Source organism: Tachysurus vachellii, chromosome 11 (assembly GCF_030014155.1).
Source record: "Tachysurus vachellii isolate PV-2020 chromosome 11, HZAU_Pvac_v1, whole genome shotgun sequence".
Lineage (NCBI taxonomy): Eukaryota > Metazoa > Chordata > Actinopteri > Siluriformes > Bagridae > Tachysurus > Tachysurus vachellii.
In genome coordinates, this window is record NC_083470.1 from 19695105 (window position 1) to 19712147 (window position 17043).

The 17043-nt window shown below is 40.4% G+C and overlaps 1 protein-coding gene across 2 annotated transcripts in view; it reads left to right on the top strand.

The window, feature by feature from the left end:
- Nucleotides 1–17043, top strand: part of zgc:171572 (protein bicaudal D homolog 2) — a 41102-nt gene that overhangs the window by 21498 nt on the left and 2561 nt on the right. The window contains exons 3-9 of one of the 2 annotated variants that reach the window (XM_060880785.1): nucleotides 3975–4127; nucleotides 4312–4467; nucleotides 5041–5340; nucleotides 7009–7266; nucleotides 7495–8244; nucleotides 8622–8773; nucleotides 14030–16840. In XM_060880785.1, coding sequence (XP_060736768.1) covers nucleotides 3975–4127; nucleotides 4312–4467; nucleotides 5041–5340; nucleotides 7009–7266; nucleotides 7495–8244; nucleotides 8622–8773; nucleotides 14030–14375 — 2115 coding nt within the window. In that variant the 3' untranslated portion in view covers nucleotides 14376–16840. Of the gene's footprint in view, nucleotides 1–3974; nucleotides 4128–4311; nucleotides 4468–5040; nucleotides 5341–7008; nucleotides 7267–7494; nucleotides 8245–8621; nucleotides 8774–14029; nucleotides 16841–17043 lie in introns of those variants that run through there. The other variant, XM_060880787.1, reaches the window with a different exon arrangement.

Genomic DNA, 17043 nt, shown 5'->3' on the forward strand with positions numbered 1-17043 from the left:
GCCTGTCTCTAGAGAGGTCTTGGGCATTAGCCTGTGCAAATATCATTTATCTTTTCCTGACATGTCTATACGACTCCGATCGTATGCTTCCTACAAGGCTATGTCCCTTGTGTTTTGCCAGAAAATGTCAGCTCTCAGTCATTATTAAGTTGTCCCAACGCCATATTGCATGAATCTAGCTAGCCGTATCCTTAACCATAGCCAGCCATATCAATTCCTTTGTGCCTTTAATTTTGAGTAGTACCCAGGTTGTGTGAGGTCCTGGCCCTGCTTTGCATCTTGACTGGTCGTGGTTCATTTTAATTGGTGTTCAATATGTATTAAGGTACACCATGCTGACCCCACAGCTGGGCCTTATTTTATCTAAACAAAAGGAGCTCGGCAAGGTGGTGTAGAGCAGTTCGTTGTCACATGTGGAGTTAATGTCATTTTTACTGATGTTATGTTTTTTAAATGTGCATTATATGGACAGAAGATTGTGGACAACCATCATGCTCATATGTGCTTTTTGAGCATCCCGTTAGAGATTTAATCCCTCCTTTGCTGTTATAATATCCTCTGGGAAGGCTTTCCACTAGATTTTGGATCACAACTGTGGGGATTTGTCCATTTACCCACAAGACAATAAGTGATGTCAGGCACTGAGATTAGTCAAGAAGATGCAGTCAGTGATTTAATCCATCCTAAAGGTGTTCAGTCGGATTGAGGACAGGGCTATCTACCAGAGCTGTTTCACATCACCTTTGGAAAATCATGTCTTCATAAGAGCCATTAAAAAACAGGTTGGTTTCTAGTAAAGGGAAATTGTAATTCTGCAGCAAACAAAGACATCTTATACAATTGTGTGCTTCCAACATTATGGCAGTTGGGTCTGATGGTCACTGCATAATTCATGTCATTTATTATGGAATTTACTACAACCCCAAAGGTGCCAATCTCCACGGTTTAGCTGTAACATTTAAATTAAATTCCTAAAGCTTTATCTAGAACGTTGACTTGTGAATTCACAAATCTTGACCTTGTTAGCCAACAGAAACCTGCTAAGGGTTTCTTGTTGTCATTTAAAGATATTTACATTTGTTTTAGATGTTTGGATAGAACTCAACCCATGAGGTTCTGTAGATCTACATGTAGGACAACATTGTAAAGAATTATTGGCACTTATGTGTTTGGTGACTACTGGAGATCAACAGTCTCCAGATCCCACCAGCTCTAATTCCCTCCCTGTCAGACTTGGAAGCCTCCTATTGGTGCATTTACACAATGTCATGACAACTGTTTATTAGCAGGAATACACCAGCTGTGTAGAGATGGGCAGGGCTACCTAGAACTTGACTTGATGTGTATCTTGTTGGCTGAGACATCTGTGATTGATTCAAAAACATGCTCTAATGCAGATATATTCTTCAAGAATAATAGTAAGTTAAAAAATGTATATGCAGCAGTGTTCCTCTGTGAGCTTCCTTTGGGTTTGGATATATTCCCTCTGTGATCAGGAGGGCTGCTGGAGTCATACAAAATGAGGGTCTGTAATGTGAATGGTGTATAATGGTGTATAGAGGGTCTATAATGTGAATTTTATATTGTAGGAAATAATAGGATGATTGTGATGTAAAGTAATACAACATGGTTCCATAGCTGGTCGACTGCAGATGTAGATCCAGGCAAATATTTTAGAGGACCTAGAAAAGAAAACCTGTAATTGGCCGACTTTACTTTTCTTAACATGAACCAGCACATCTTCTGTAGCTGTAATTTTCACTGATGAGGAATAATGTTCACATATTTGCATTTAGCTTTTATTTCCTTTACCTTTTCTGGTCTGATTAGTGAAGTGATGACTTAATATCTATTTAAAAAAAAGAACAAAATAAAAAGAAACCAGTGTATTTCATCTGAGACTAGTTAAAAGTGGTAACACGAGTCAAGTCAAGAAGATTTCATTGTCATTTCAACCATATATAGCTGTTGCAGTACATTGTGAAATGAGACAACGTTTCTCCAGGATTGTGGTGCTACACAGTGGTGTAGTCCTCAAAAAAAAGTGGTATACTACTACTACCCCCTCCCACCTCTTAAACCCCCTGTTCCCTGCCACGCTGCCAAAACAAGAAAAGCAAAAACAACACACAGAAGTCAATGTTTGCATTTACATGACATTAACATTAATGTCATGTAGGATGTCAGGATTCCTAAAAGAAATATTTAATAGATATAATTTACATATTTCCCCCTTATAGATTCAGTGTGGAACCTGCACAAAATGGTTCCATATAAAATGCCTTGGGATGAAAGAAGCACAAATACCGAGCGGATATATCCCTTGGTATTGTGCATTGAGCTAAAGCAAGTACAGAGACCATAAAGTTTAACAATATCTGTAATAGCTCTTATATAAGCAGCAGGATTACATATGTTTGACAAAAGCTGATTTACACATTGAAGTTTACATCACAGTGAAATGCATATTGTTGTATATTGTTTATAATGCAAACACTAAAAATAATCAAAACGCAAGGTTTCTCAAAATAAGTGTTGTAGTATAACTATCAGGACATCAGTGATGTGTGAGCTGAATTTGGTGACAGTACAGTGTATTACAGTGAAGTTATTGACTGTTTTTTTGCTTTTCGGGTTTTGCACTTTGCAGATGGTCCCTTGGAACCTGTCTCTCAGCCGTCTGCATATAGAGACTTGTGTATTTTGTCCACCTCGGAGGAAAGCCGATTTTGAAGAAAATTGGGTTGTAGCTGCCTCTCTACATTACTACGATAGAAAAGAGGTGTTATTTGTGTAGTAACAGCATTTACTGTAGCTCAGGAGTTATTGACTCTGGAAACTCGAATCTGTAAATATGCGGCTAACTTTACTTAAGTCTGCTTCAGCATGACACCAGCTTCTGTTAAGTAGCAGAAGCTACTGTAAACTCTCTACTGAAGTAAACTCTCCTCCCTGTAAACGCTCGGTGAAGTTGGTACATGACAGCTGTCGGGTGCGGGGAAAGGGGGCGGAATTCAAATAAAAATGAACCAATTACAACGAAGTTTTTGGAGTTAAAAAATGGGGAAGAAAAGACGAGGGTAAATTATGGACATTTTAAGCAGCAAAACAGGTGGGTATACCGAGGGTATATGCTAATATTAAGCCATAAAAGTCGTGATACGCAAACAGCCCTGGGGAAAAAGTAAGCATACTCCGTATACGTGTGTATGGCCCCGACTACACCACTGGTGCTACATAAAACAAAGACAGGGCTAAGGACAGTAAGTTAGTCCTAGATACATAAAGTGCAACTGTGCAACCTGGTGCAAACAGTGCAGAACAAGACAAACAAGACAGACAAGACAGTGCAGGACAAGACAGACAAGAAAGTGCAGGACAAGACAGTGCAGGACAAGACAGTGCAAGACAAAAGACCATGCAGACAAAAACTTACGAGACAATACAAAAAGTACAAAAAATACAATACACAAAAGACAATAAACAGAAACAGCGCCGACCAGTGTAAATACTGTATGTAAATACTGAATGTTCAAACAATATATCACCAGGTAATGGTTCAAAATGACTAAATGGAATTGTTAAGTCTTTTTGGTTGGTCTTGGACTAATCATAAATGTTAAAGCATTAAAAGGGAATCATTATTACCATTCAGTCAATACCCCTGTAATGCATTATGCAGGCCAGTCTAGAAGGCTCTCATCAGGGATTTCATTTCTTTTTTGATACCTGTGTGTTTTTATATCTGTCATTCTGAATTGACTGATTTTATCTGCTTACTGATTTTCTAGTAATCGCCATCTGTTTCCCACTTTCATACACACATACATTGCTCACGCACTGACCATCTGTGTCCGCTCGGCCATCCAAAGTGCCATCATGAAATGTGCGGTTTCCATGACGACTGAAAATCACTCTCTTACTCTCTCTACCACACCCCAACAATCAAAATGTCTTTTGTTTTTGTCCTACAGAACAGTCAGTTGGTGGAGCTGCAGAGGTCCCGACTCCGTGACGACATCAAGGAGTACAAGTTCCGCGAGGCTCGTTTGCTGCAGGACAACAGCGAGTTGGAGGAGGAAAACATTGTTCTGCAGAAGCAAGTGTCTGTGCTCAAACAGAGCCAGGTAAACTTTTTTAAACCTTTGCTAATATAAAACTGAATCAATTATCAATGTAGATAAGTGACTGAATTCATCTGGTCATTGTTTACAAGGAGTCATTATAAAAGAATAGCAAGAATGTTTTATTTATTTGTTTGTTTTGTTTGTTTGTTTGTTTATTTTTGACAATGCCACTTATCTCTTGTAGGTGGAGTTTGAGGGCCTGAAGCATGAGATTCGCCGACTAGAGGAGGACACACAGTTCCTTAACAGCCAGTTGGAGGATGCCGTCCGTCTGAAGGAGATAGCTGAGAGACAGCTAGGAGAAGCTCTGGAAACCATCAAGACCGAGAGGGAGCAGAAGGCAAGAACTGCAACACACAAAAACAAAAAAGTGCAAAAAAGATGCAGTACAGTATTATATAGTTAAATTGCCATCTGTAACAAATTCAGGCCATTAATTAACTAATTTAATTATACCTTCTCAAGATAAAGTTGCTGGTCCTGTCAGGTAAGGATTACACCAGCATCTCAAGATGGTTGCCCATACTTCTGTCATGCTGGAATCTGTCCGTGTCAGTATTGTGTTCTGCTTGTATTTACATTCATCCACTTATTGACATTGTACATTAAGTGGATGCTGTTGGTAAAAGTGATTAATGTCATAGGAGCTTATATCCAACAACCAAATGCTACTTTTAGGATTAATGCAGTTTATTCAGTTTGGATCAGTGTAGCATACTTGTGCAGCAATCTGTACCAAATTCTTCACTGTTAAAAGTTCATTTATGGACCATATTTATTTCCAAATCTAATATGATGCAGTCATGTTTCAAATATGCTCACGATGTGAATTGTTATATTCTCATTAACATTCTGGCTGAACTGCTAACCAAATTGCCTTCTACCATGCATTGCATCTTATCTCTCGATGCAGGCGGCAATGAGGAAGGAACTGTCCCAATACATGAACATTGGGGACTCCATGTACCACAATTCCTTGAGCATCTCTCTGGATGGGCTGAAATTCAGTGAAGATGTGATGATCGAGCCCAACAACGACGACCACATTCATGTCTACGAAAATGGCTTTGACAAGATCCCAAATGCTGAAGATAACCGGATGTCCACACCCAAAAAGGACCAGCTGTTCCATCCGGCCCCCAGCCTCGTGGACGACTTGCTGAGTGAACTCAACATCTCTGAAATTCAGAAGCTTAAACAACAACTTCTGCAGGTATTACAGAGTGCTTAGCTGAGGGCCATATTCTATATATTGTAACCTGTGTAGTGTGACGGTGCACCAAACACTGAAAATTCATGGTGTCCTCAGTCACTATATGTAATAATGCTTGCATGTTTCTCTTATGTGCCCTTTTACTAGAAATTAGTTCCATAATTTTTACATCCAGCTTTAGAAGACTGCCAATCTAAATCAAGAATCAATAAAATGAAAACAAATGATCAGTATTTCATCCAAATGAATAATGCGTACGATAAATGCTCTGTTGTGATTGGCTTACAGCTTCCCTGTTAGCCAATCCCTACTCTTTTGGCACAGTGAGCTCTGCCATCTGTCAGGATGTCAACCTATAAACTTTGACCTGGAAGGGCAATCTCCATGGAAACGAGGCTTTGTGTGTGTGTGTGTAGACAGCAGACTGTTGCTAATACACTGAAAGCATTAAGACACATCTTGCTCTCTTCGAGCATGTTAAACCGGTGCTATCCAGTATAGAGTAATAATCAGCACAGTAGTAATCTGATTCTCGTCCTTCATATGCACTCACTGCCATTCCCCCAGAGGTCACAGTCGCCCACCTGCTAATCAATCTCAAAGATTTGAGACTATAATAGAGTATAATAGCTCAGTTATTGAGTAGTGAGCGATGTGAGTTCCCATCTTGCCTGATGTGTATTCGGGTCACGTCAGGACATCTTAGTGTAGAAATGAAGAAGCACATTACAGCCTTACTGAAATCTTGAATTGACTCAAAGTGAGTTATCAGTAGGCGGCACAGTGGCTTAGTGGTTAGCACGTTTGCCTCACACCTCCAGGGTCGGGGTTCGAAGCACATTACACATTCCCGCCTCCGCATTGTGTGTGTGGAGTTTGCATGTTCTCCCCGTGCCTTGGGGGTTTCCTCCGGTTACTCCGGTTTCCCGAGGTAGTTCGGATAAGCAGTAGAAGATGAATGAATGAGTTATCAGTAACTTTGACATCATAGACGTATGTCATCACATGAAGATTGAAAACGCTGTGGCGCTTGTTTGGATCACAGTATTGCATCATTCATATAATAATCCATAGAAATATTATAATTATAATTTCATTCAAAAACACAAAGCCTGTGGGGTGGGGTGGGCATTTTGGGGTTCTATTACCTCTTTGAATTATTAAGAAGGTGAATGAGAATTTTGACACGCAAGTATAAAACATGATCCTTTCTAAAATAGCTCCATGCTGCGTTTTGTTCTGCTTGGTAACACAAGAATCCCTACACGCACCATTGTGTGTAGAAATGTCTTTCTTGGTACAAGAAACAAAACTTCTAAACCAAAACCTTCTAAATGTTACAAAACCTAGTCTTAGGACGGCTGCAGATATAAATTAAATATCAGATGGACAAACCAGGCCTCAACACAAAGAAGTGAAAATAAAAACCACTGAATAGAGTCATATGCTGTTTTTGGCTTTCTGGGCCAAAAATTCCTTTGTAAAGTGAGCACATGTAAATGCAAGAGAGCATAGTCATTTTGTAGCTTCTCTGAATGTAGGTTTTTATCTCAAGGGTTTAAGGCAAAGAAATATTGCTGTATATTTATAGTTTTTTTATTTTTTATCACATGAACCCAAAAAAATATTAAATGTGCCATTTGACCACATCTTGTCTTGATTGTTCAGGTGGAGCGGGAGAAGGTGACATTACTGTCAACGCTGCAGGACTCACAAAAGCAGCTGGAGCAGGCCAACGGTGCTCTGTCAGAGGAGCACGAGAAGGTGGGCCGCCTCACTGAGAACCTGAACGCTATGCGCAAGCTTCACGCCAGCAAGGAGCGCCAGTCAGCCCTGGACAACGAGAAGGAACGTGACAGCAACGAGGACAGCGACTACTATGAGGTGGACATCAACGGGCCCGAGATCCTGGAGTGCAAGTACAAGGTGAGATTAGAATCATGTAGGATTACACGTGTCTAGTGCATGCATCAGTGGATGATTTGGTTTTGTCACATCATTATGGACAAGCATGTTATGTTATAGCAATAGGTAAAGAATGAGGTTATGGTATGTTTATGGGTTGCTGGATAAAATTAGTATGGTAAAACAGCACAAAAATGAGTTGAATAAACCATTTGTTTTATAAACCTTTTTTCAACCTGTATATCCCAGGTTGCTGTTTCCGAGGCAGGTCACCTGAAGGAGGAATTGAAAACCGTGAAGTCTGAATACACTGCTTGCCGGTCACAGTTTGAGGATGAGCGTAGCCGACTGGAGAGCCAGGTGGCGTCACTGCGCTCTGAGCTGATCACCCTGGAGTGCAGCAGTCGTGCAGAGCGTGAGCAACTGGCACGGATGGAGAAAGAGTTACGTCGCGCCAGTGAGGCAGCCGGTGAGAGCCAGGGAAGCCTGAGCGTGGCACAAGACGAGCTGGCTACGTTCAGCGAGGAGCTTGCCAACCTTTACCACCACGTTTGCATGTGCAACAATGAGACGCCAAGCCGTGTCATGCTCGACTTCTACCGTGAGGGCAAAGCCAACACTGGAACCAATGGCAACAATCGGGGCAGCCCTGAAGGCCGTGGCCGTCGCTCACCTATCTTGCTGACACGCGGCCTCTTCCCCACCCCTGAGGCAGAATCTCCATCCCCTGTCTCTTCCCCAGTGGCTGACCCACGCAAGGAACCAATGAACATCTACAACTTAGTGGCCATCATCCGTGACCAGATCAGACACCTGCAACTGGCCGTGGACCGCAGCACAGAGCTGTCTCGTCAGCGCCTGGCCTCTGCCGAGCTTGGTCCCACCGCTGACCGTGACTACGAGGCCAGTGTGGAAGAGATCCTTAAGCTCAAGTCACTTCTCAGCACCAAGAGAGAGCAGATTGCCACCTTGAGAACAGTTCTTAAAGCCAATAAGCAGGTTAGTATTTGGGCTAGTGATTTAATGCCACCACATTCCTTAATACTTAGAATGACAGTCTGCATGTTTACTGATTTGGTACGCTCTCACTTGCTTTACATCAGCTCTCACAGCACTAAAGCACGTTTTTTATTTGTGTAACCATGTATTGATATTCCTAAGCCATCAATTCTTTCTTTAAAAAAGTACTATATTATTAAAGCATCATGTTTTTTTGGAGGGGGATGAGTGGCATGTTTTTCTTTTCCTTGTTCTGAATCGAATTGTTAGCTTTGTTTCTTTGCAAGCTATACAATGAAAGTTTTATTACCTTAGCTGATTTATTGCCTCGTATATATACTTTTCCTTATCGTGTTCCCAATGTACTCTTTACTTAGACTGCTGAGGTAGCACTGGCCAACCTAAAGAGCAAATACGAGAATGAGAAGGCCATGGTGACTGAGACGATGATGAAGCTACGCAACGAGCTCAAAGCCCTGAAGGAGGATGCTGCCACCTTCTCCTCCCTTAGAGCCATGTTTGCCACACGGTAAGCACCAGCTTTCCATCATAATGCATATAGTCAAAGTTTAGCGCCTTGCTGAATGTGCTGAATCCTTTCCACCTACTTCAACAACATTTCTAGATCTGAGAGTATTATTTCTAACAGTGATCTGTAGTGAGTAGTCGGTTAGAAGACGAAACAGAATGTTACTGAAGACAGAAATTCTAGCAATTCCTTTACACAAGACAAAAACCATGCAATGTGGTGTGGCTCATGAGGCCCCATAGTCAAAAGTATCAATAAGAAGGTCATATGGCACAGAGTGCAATGTGTTTACATGTAAACATGATGGGCTGAGCTTCTGCAGACTCAAGATCAGACAGTGGATTGAAAATTAGAGCCCTGTCACTTATTAGGCCATTGACCAGGTGTAATCTTGGTGCAGATAAGAATGATTGAAAGACTGTCATGCGCCATATATAGATCAGTGATTAATGATTGTGTGTCTGGTATACAAGTCATTTGTGTTCGGTTGTGTAAGTCTGTGTGTGGATAAATATCCACACTATTGACAAGTATTTACATCATGAGAAGAGTTTAGGATTTAGCTACAAGCTTCCAAATAGCCTGTGGACTACACTGTATGTGCTGTGTTCATCTTGCATCCGCCTCTTTGGAGATTGTAACTCTCCTGAGCATCTCTTTTAGTAACTCTATATCTGTACCTGATCACAGAGACTGCTTCCAGCTGCCTTGTAACTTTATATCCATGTCCCTGAAGCAGCCCATTAACTTTGACGATCTAATAGGAATGATCTTGACTTCTGTTTTCCTTGAAAAGAGCAGCGTAGTTGTTCAGGATTTTCAGGATGTTTAATAGTATTAATGTAATCAAACCAAATTTTATTAATTTATTAATTATTAATAATTTATTTATTATTAATTAACGCATCATTTGTGGTTGATCTTGACTTTTCTTACACCAAGCGATGTTGTTCATGAGAAATCATCATAGCAGGAGGAAGATTACGTTCAAGTCAGTTGTAATTCCGTAATGAAAAATGTTATGAATGTAGTTTAATAGTGTTCGGTGTTATGGTCATAATTATGGTAATAAATATGATTTCTAAGCAATTGTTTTCTCTCAAGGCACAGTCATCTATTTTGGGCACCGTTGTTATGCCAACCATCATACGGAGATGGTCTGCGGAATCTGATATTGCTTTGTACAGCAGGACCAGCATAGCTGTCCTTGTGCAGCATTATCAGCAGTAAAGCATATTTGTGAGAGAGTGACAGAGAAAACTGCTGTCTTATTCCATCACATTAGAAAGGTGTCCATTTTGTAGTAAGATTTAGACACAGCTTTAGACCCTAATAATATTAAGCTTAATTTATAAATCGTGTCGTTCCAAATACTAAGCCGGATTTCTGAGAGAATTGCAAACATGCTCGCTATATCAGGACCTTGTCTCACATCCCATCATATATATATTCCCTCTAATATTTACAGAATGGGTTTCCCACAACCCCGTCTGGGCTTTAGGTTTAAACGCTGAAGTATAAGGCCTCTGATTGGCTGCATTGTTTACATTTAATATTTGGGCTAAAGAGAAAATGGTTTGTTTTGCTATGCATTAGATTTTTAGGCAGAACCTTGTGCCTGTGTTTGGTAATATGTAATGTTCTATGTACGTTTAGTGAGGCTCCATTCAGAGATGATGAGCATATAATTCTCTGTTACTGCATGTGAAAGAAATGGACAATGAAGTTATTTAAGGTTTAGTATTGAATAATATCTATATTTGAGGATGGGAAGGAGGACAAAAGGAGAGATGGAGAACGTGCGTGTGTGTGAGTGTGTGTTTTTGCAGTAGCTCTGTATATCTCTGGTTAATGGGGGAAAAACAACTTTCACAAGAAAAACAAAACCATAGTGTAATTTTACTGTATGCTTGTTATAATTCTTTTTTTCTTCTTCTGACTTTCATGTCTTTTTTTTTGTTCCATGTCACTGTTAATTTACCTCCGAAGCATGCCATTTCCTGTGTTGCCTGAACAGCTTGGAGCTGTGTGCATTTAACTCTCCTATAAACGTGCAGCTTCTTTCTGGCTGGCTTGTATGCATTGACCATGTCCTCACAATAGGACTCCATCCACACCCCATGGTCTTCCGAGAGCTCTATTTTATCGTCTTATCCCACACACAGTTGTTTTTGTGCCCCAACCCCCTTTTCCCGGGAAAAAAGTGCCCACCCTCATTTGAGCTTGTGCATCTTTCTTTTTGAGCTAACGTTCCCAAGGGAAGACTGTGGCTAATGGAGCCTCACTGATCTCCATTGTCAGTCCGCATGTACGTCTGGGTCAGACTGAGAGCACACACACCCTCACACGTACACGCATGCGGGCTCTGTTTTCACACAAACAAGAGGCTGTGCGTTTGTGTCGTCTGAACTGCACTGCAGGGATCAAAGTTCATTCCCGTGGGAAATGATGCAGTTAGTCAATAAAGATCTAGGCAGCCAATAGCACATCATCTCCTACAAAAGCACTTTCACTTCCCCAATGAGTGAACCTGGAGCTAAAATATTCAATGTTATTGTCTCTTTCACATGCACACTTGCAGATTTTATTAAGGATATCTAAAATCTATAAAATACCCAAAGCCCAAAAGACTTCAGTCATGAATGTGACGACTAAACAAACCTGTCTTGAACTTGAACATCTTGAACCTGAACATGCATAGATCTACAGATCTACATTGTTTATCTTGCAGGTTTCATAAATGAAAAAGTTCAAAGAAAAATAAAATGCCCAGACATATTAGGGCATTAATAAGAAGGTCAACGTTTGAAGGCATTAATAAGACAATGCCAGTAACAGAGCCTTGTCTACAAAAAGCACATTTATTGTGGCTTTCATTCGTGTCTGCTGTTAAGATGCATGTTAAGTGTGGCAGGTCTTTATATAACACGTATAGTTGTAGAACCGTTCAAGTGGATGCCATGCGGTGTACAATTCTATGTGAAGGTGCTGACACTGATCATGGTAAAGTACATGTTTGCTCATGCACATCTCATAGTGAGGGAGTAGCTGCTGAAACTCATTATTAAAGTGTGATATATCATGTAGGAATTGGGATACATCATGTTACCTGAAGCCAAAGATGAGTAAAAATAAGAAGGACATTTGTAAGCATGATTATTTAAAAAAAATGTTACGGGGTATTTTAGATAGTATTTTTGAGTGCCATATTCTTGTATAGCAAAGAGGAGGAAAGAGATGGTGATGCCTGAGAACTATACAGTGGGTAGGTGAGTAGGAGTGTGTGTGTGTGTGAGACAGAGAGAATGAGAGAAAGAGAGCGCACTTGCTGGTGGAAATAAATGGTGAAACAAAAAATGAATATATATTCACTCAAGGGCTCCTTTGTTCATTTTCACCAGCACTGTCGCCGCCTCCCCTCCATCTTTGTTTCTTTTTGTCTTCCTTTCTCTCTGTTTGAATGGAGAATGTTTCACTCAGTCGTTTTTCTCTTTATACATCTTTGACCTTTTAGATTCTGCATCTACAGTAAACCTAGACATTGATGATATTTATATAGCCTGTTTGGTACAGACAGGAATGTGCATCTCAGTAGCTCAATATATTTTGTAGTGGGTTCTCATGTGTTTTTTATGTTGGTTGATGTCTCTTGATGTTGATGTCCATGTTAAACTGAAGAGATGTTACATGCTAAAGACACTGTTCACAGAACCAGCAGCAGAAATGAATTGTGGGCGTTTTGAGCATCTGAACAATAAGATGCACTTCGTGAGCGCCATCTAGTGGATTGAGAGTCTAGAGGTGTCAGAATGAACAGATAAGTGGTGAAACGTGTGTGTGTACCTGTACAGTACACACAGTGGGGTATGAACGTCTGACATCACTAGTGGACAAGCTTCTGTCTTGCATTCTTTTTTTTCAGTTAACACATGTTTTCATTATGAAATGTATCATCATCCACAACTTTGATTGAAAAGTAGAATCTTTTAAATATAAATATTTAAAAAAAAATTTTTAGTACGTCCCCTCTGACAGTGTGCACTCGACACCACAAATCTGTAGAACCTGATGATCCATGTTATATCAAATCCACCAGAGTTAACAAATCTGGTTACATTTAAATAGCAGATAAACATTATTTATTTTTATTTTGTTTTAGGACCCCACTGTGTGGATGGATGGATGGATGGATGGACGGATAGATAGATAGATAGATAGATAGATAGATAGATAGATAGATAGATAGATGGATAGATGCAGTCATCTAACATTATCTAATATTCATATTTGACTGAAGATTCTGTCATTTATATACATTTTGAAGCTGTTTACTAAATTAAGATGCCTTATATTATATCTGTAAGGAGCCATACCAGATTCCATTTGTTTAAACACTAGGTCTAAGCCTTTAAATAATTATTCTTGCAAGCAGGACACTTTATCTGCTAACCATTTGATCCATACTGTATCATACCCTTATATCATATCATACTTCAATCTCCAGATGTGCACAGCTCACTGTGACAAACTTTGCTGTGTTCTCTTACATTATAGTTCCATTTTTATCATTCTCTCTCCTGCATGTAACATAAATACAGTAGTGCTGTCAGTCAAACAGTCTTATCACATTGTGCTCTCAGTATAGTGTGGCTTGTAAGATAAGTCGTTTGTAGCTAGATAGACTCAACCTCTCAAGCTCTTTACTGGTTGATAGCCAGCTACATGCATGAAAAATGTCACCTGTATATTGATGCACTCCAGTTTCCCGCTTCAGTTTACTTCAAATTACCCCAGTTTTGACTCCCCTTTGTTGCTTCTAGTTAAAAGGATCTAGGAAGGTTTTATTGCTTGTCTTGAAATGGACTGGCCTTCTCTTACATTGCACAAGCTTTGTATACATACTGCTTTCTAGACCTTTAAGGTCCACCACCACACCACCATTACTGCTGACTGTTCCTCGATATCAGCTGAAACCGAAAGGTGATCGTGCAGTTGCTGTCTCTGCACCGTGGCTCTGGAACAGTCTACCGGTAGACATCAGACATGCTTCTTTTGTAGCCACTTAGCTTAAAACTAGAGATTGTTTGAAATCATTTTGTATGTGTGTAATTGTTGAGTTTCTGTATGTGGATAATACTTTTTATATGTAGCACTTTGGTCAACAGATGTAGTTTTGGATGTGCTTTATAAATACAATGTACTGTACTTACTTGCTTATTCCACCTTCCCCTTCTTTCTCTCCCTGACTTTTTCTAGCTGCGACGAGTACGTCACTCAGCTGGACGAGATGCAGAGGCAGTTGGCAGCAGCCGAGGACGAGAAGAAGACCCTGAACTCGCTCCTACGCATGGCCATCCAGCAGAAGCTGGCCCTCACGCAGCGTCTTGAAGATCTGGAGTTTGACCACGAGCAGTCGCGCCGGGGTGGTGGCAACAGCAGGAACAAGTCTGCATCCTCCCGGGCCAAGGTCGCTCACAACCCTGCGCAGACACATGTAAGTCCACCCCTCACTGCCAACTGCGGGGGACGTGGCGAACCCAATGGCCTCCTGGGAACGCCAGTTGTGTTCTGCAGTGAAAAGTACAAGATCTACTGCGAATAAAAGCGTGTGGCATGTTTTAAACAGTGCTTCTCGGTGTACAAAGCCCCACTCACATGTGCTCTCTCTCGCTCGCTCGCTATTTGCTGTATGGTGTGTATCTTTATGCCTTATGTTCTGCCTACCAGTGTGATAGTAGCTAGGTGAAAAAAGTTGGCTAATATGATAGCTGCCATTCATGTGTTTTGCAGAGGGCCAGAATTTTCCTTCTGTACTCACGGTGCTGTATTTTAAGTGGCAGCTCCATATCCAAGTGTATGTTAGCTTGCACATGGTCCTCCTGACCAATAGTAGTGCAATGGCGTCGTGTTGTGGTCGTGATGTATACCTAGCTGCCATCCGCACCTCGGTAGATATCCTTTCCTTTTTCCCTTTCTCTAACACATCCTCCTTCCCTCTTCCTGTCCCCCCTTCTCCTGCCTGCCTCAGAAAAGCTTTCTTTAAACCCGGCAACCCGTTGTCTAATCAGGTGACTAATGTTTACAGTGTATACACATATAAACAATTTAATATGCAAATCCCTCACTTCTATACAGTAGGGGAGGACCAATGGTGTTTTGAAGTGGAAAAAAATGCTGAAAGCAAAACAATGGGTTACTGAAAATTTAGGAGCGTTTTTCTGCTCTGTCTTGATCAATTAGTGGTAGGCAGGAGTGGGATGTTGTCATTTATAAAAAAATTTTTTCCAAAAATGGCAAGCTTTTGGCTAAGACATAAATAGCTAATTGTTTGCATGCAATTTGCTAGATTCTTGGCTAAAAAAAAAAAAAGATGCGTATACTACATAGTGTCCTAGGTTTTGTCTCCACCTTGAGCACACTTCTAAACAGGGCTCTACATGAGGGGATGATTATTACAGAGGAGCGTTTCCTCTCTCCATAGATCCGCCCCACCAAACATGGAGAGCGTCCTTCATAGCCATAACACTGGAGCATAAAGGAGGGGGGAAAATCAGCTCACTCCTTCAAATTCAAGTGCACTTCTGCTAGGGGACTCAGGTTCCACATTTTGCCACACAAAAAGGCAGAGGAAAAAAGCTAAACTAAACAAAATGTTTGATTGGTGATGATTCAACTCAAATAAAAGAAGAAGAAAAAGAGCACAACACACAAGGCACCTTTGTTACGATGCCGACCGATTGACGAAGAGTGACAACAAACAAATAAACATCACCTTGGAAAAGTGCCTTTCTTTTGCTTTCTATTGGCAACTGTCCATTTCTCAGTGTAAAGCCCTGTCGTTTGTGTCTGAAAGCTAATTCTAATCTAATCTAATCATCATCCTGTCTCTTTGTGTGTGAATGCATATTTGCATGTGCGCACGATTGAACCCTCTTGTAACAGGAAAAAAAAACCTTTCCCTGGCTTCCTCTTATCACCGCTCTCCTTGCAGATTGTCAGCAGCTTGCTCTCTCTGCCTCACTGCTTTCCCTTTATACATGGCCAGGTAAACTTCCCATAACATTGTCACACCGGCGCAAGCTCCTCTACTCTCACACAAGCTTCAAAATTGTGCTGAAGCAGCGCGTAGAGGAAACAAGCCGTGGTTAGCGTTCCAGTTTGTGATATACAGGCTGGAAATTTCCATGGCATCACATCACTACGAATAGTTTCATAAACAAAATAAGCTTTAAAATAGCAAGCTAGGGAAATAAACAAAAAAGTATGGGGCTTGTAGTTAAACGTATGCTGGCGATGAAAACATTTTTTTTTAAGCTTTATTAGCCTAAAAAGCAGGGTCGAGGACGGATGAGGAAACGTCAAAATGATTAGGTGTTGTATATTCGTAAAGAAATACTATTCAGGTAAAAACCTTCCCAGGCCAGCTTCCTCCTAACCAGAGGAAGTACGTACGTGTGTTTGTGAGAGTGTGTGAATCTGTGGAAGATTTAGAGACCTCAGTCCTCAACTCTGCTTCTGCCTGTGCTGCATTGAAAGCCCTCGTTAGGCCTTTAGATAACGTACTGTATTAAAGAGACACAAAGCTATCGCTCTCATCCTTCTCCCACACTCATGTGAACACACAGCTTGGATCTGACCACTCTTTTCTGTTCCTCCATGCATCCAGTAAGCCACGAGTGAAAGCCTAAGATGGAGCGTTAGACTTTTTAAAAGCTTTACGATACAAGCTGAGATTCGATCGTTCAAAGCGAAGGGCAAAAAAAATAAATAAATACGCAAATTTATTCTATCAAACGTTCTGTTTGTATATACTCGGAGACCATTTTATTCAAATTACTTTCCGATTAATTCATTGTCACGTTTGACTTGATTATTAACGGTGTGTGATAAGTGATTCGAGTCTGAGGATTTTTTTCTCCACATCGGTTTCGACAGCATTTGAAAACATACACCTGGCTTTTTAGTAATACACATGTAGGTGGAGTTTTACCAGGAGGTGGGTGGGGTTTAATACTTGCGAGCCAGTGGCTTTCCTGCACGTCCTATTTTTCCAAAACAAGTAAAAAAAAAAAATTATATATACATATATATATATATATATATATACATATATATATATATACATATATATATATATATATATATATATATATATATATATATATATATATATATATATACATATATATATATATATATATTAAAAGCTCAAATTCCAGTCCAAACACCATGCCATGTTGGTTTTTTAGTGACTAACCTGCTTAATCCTC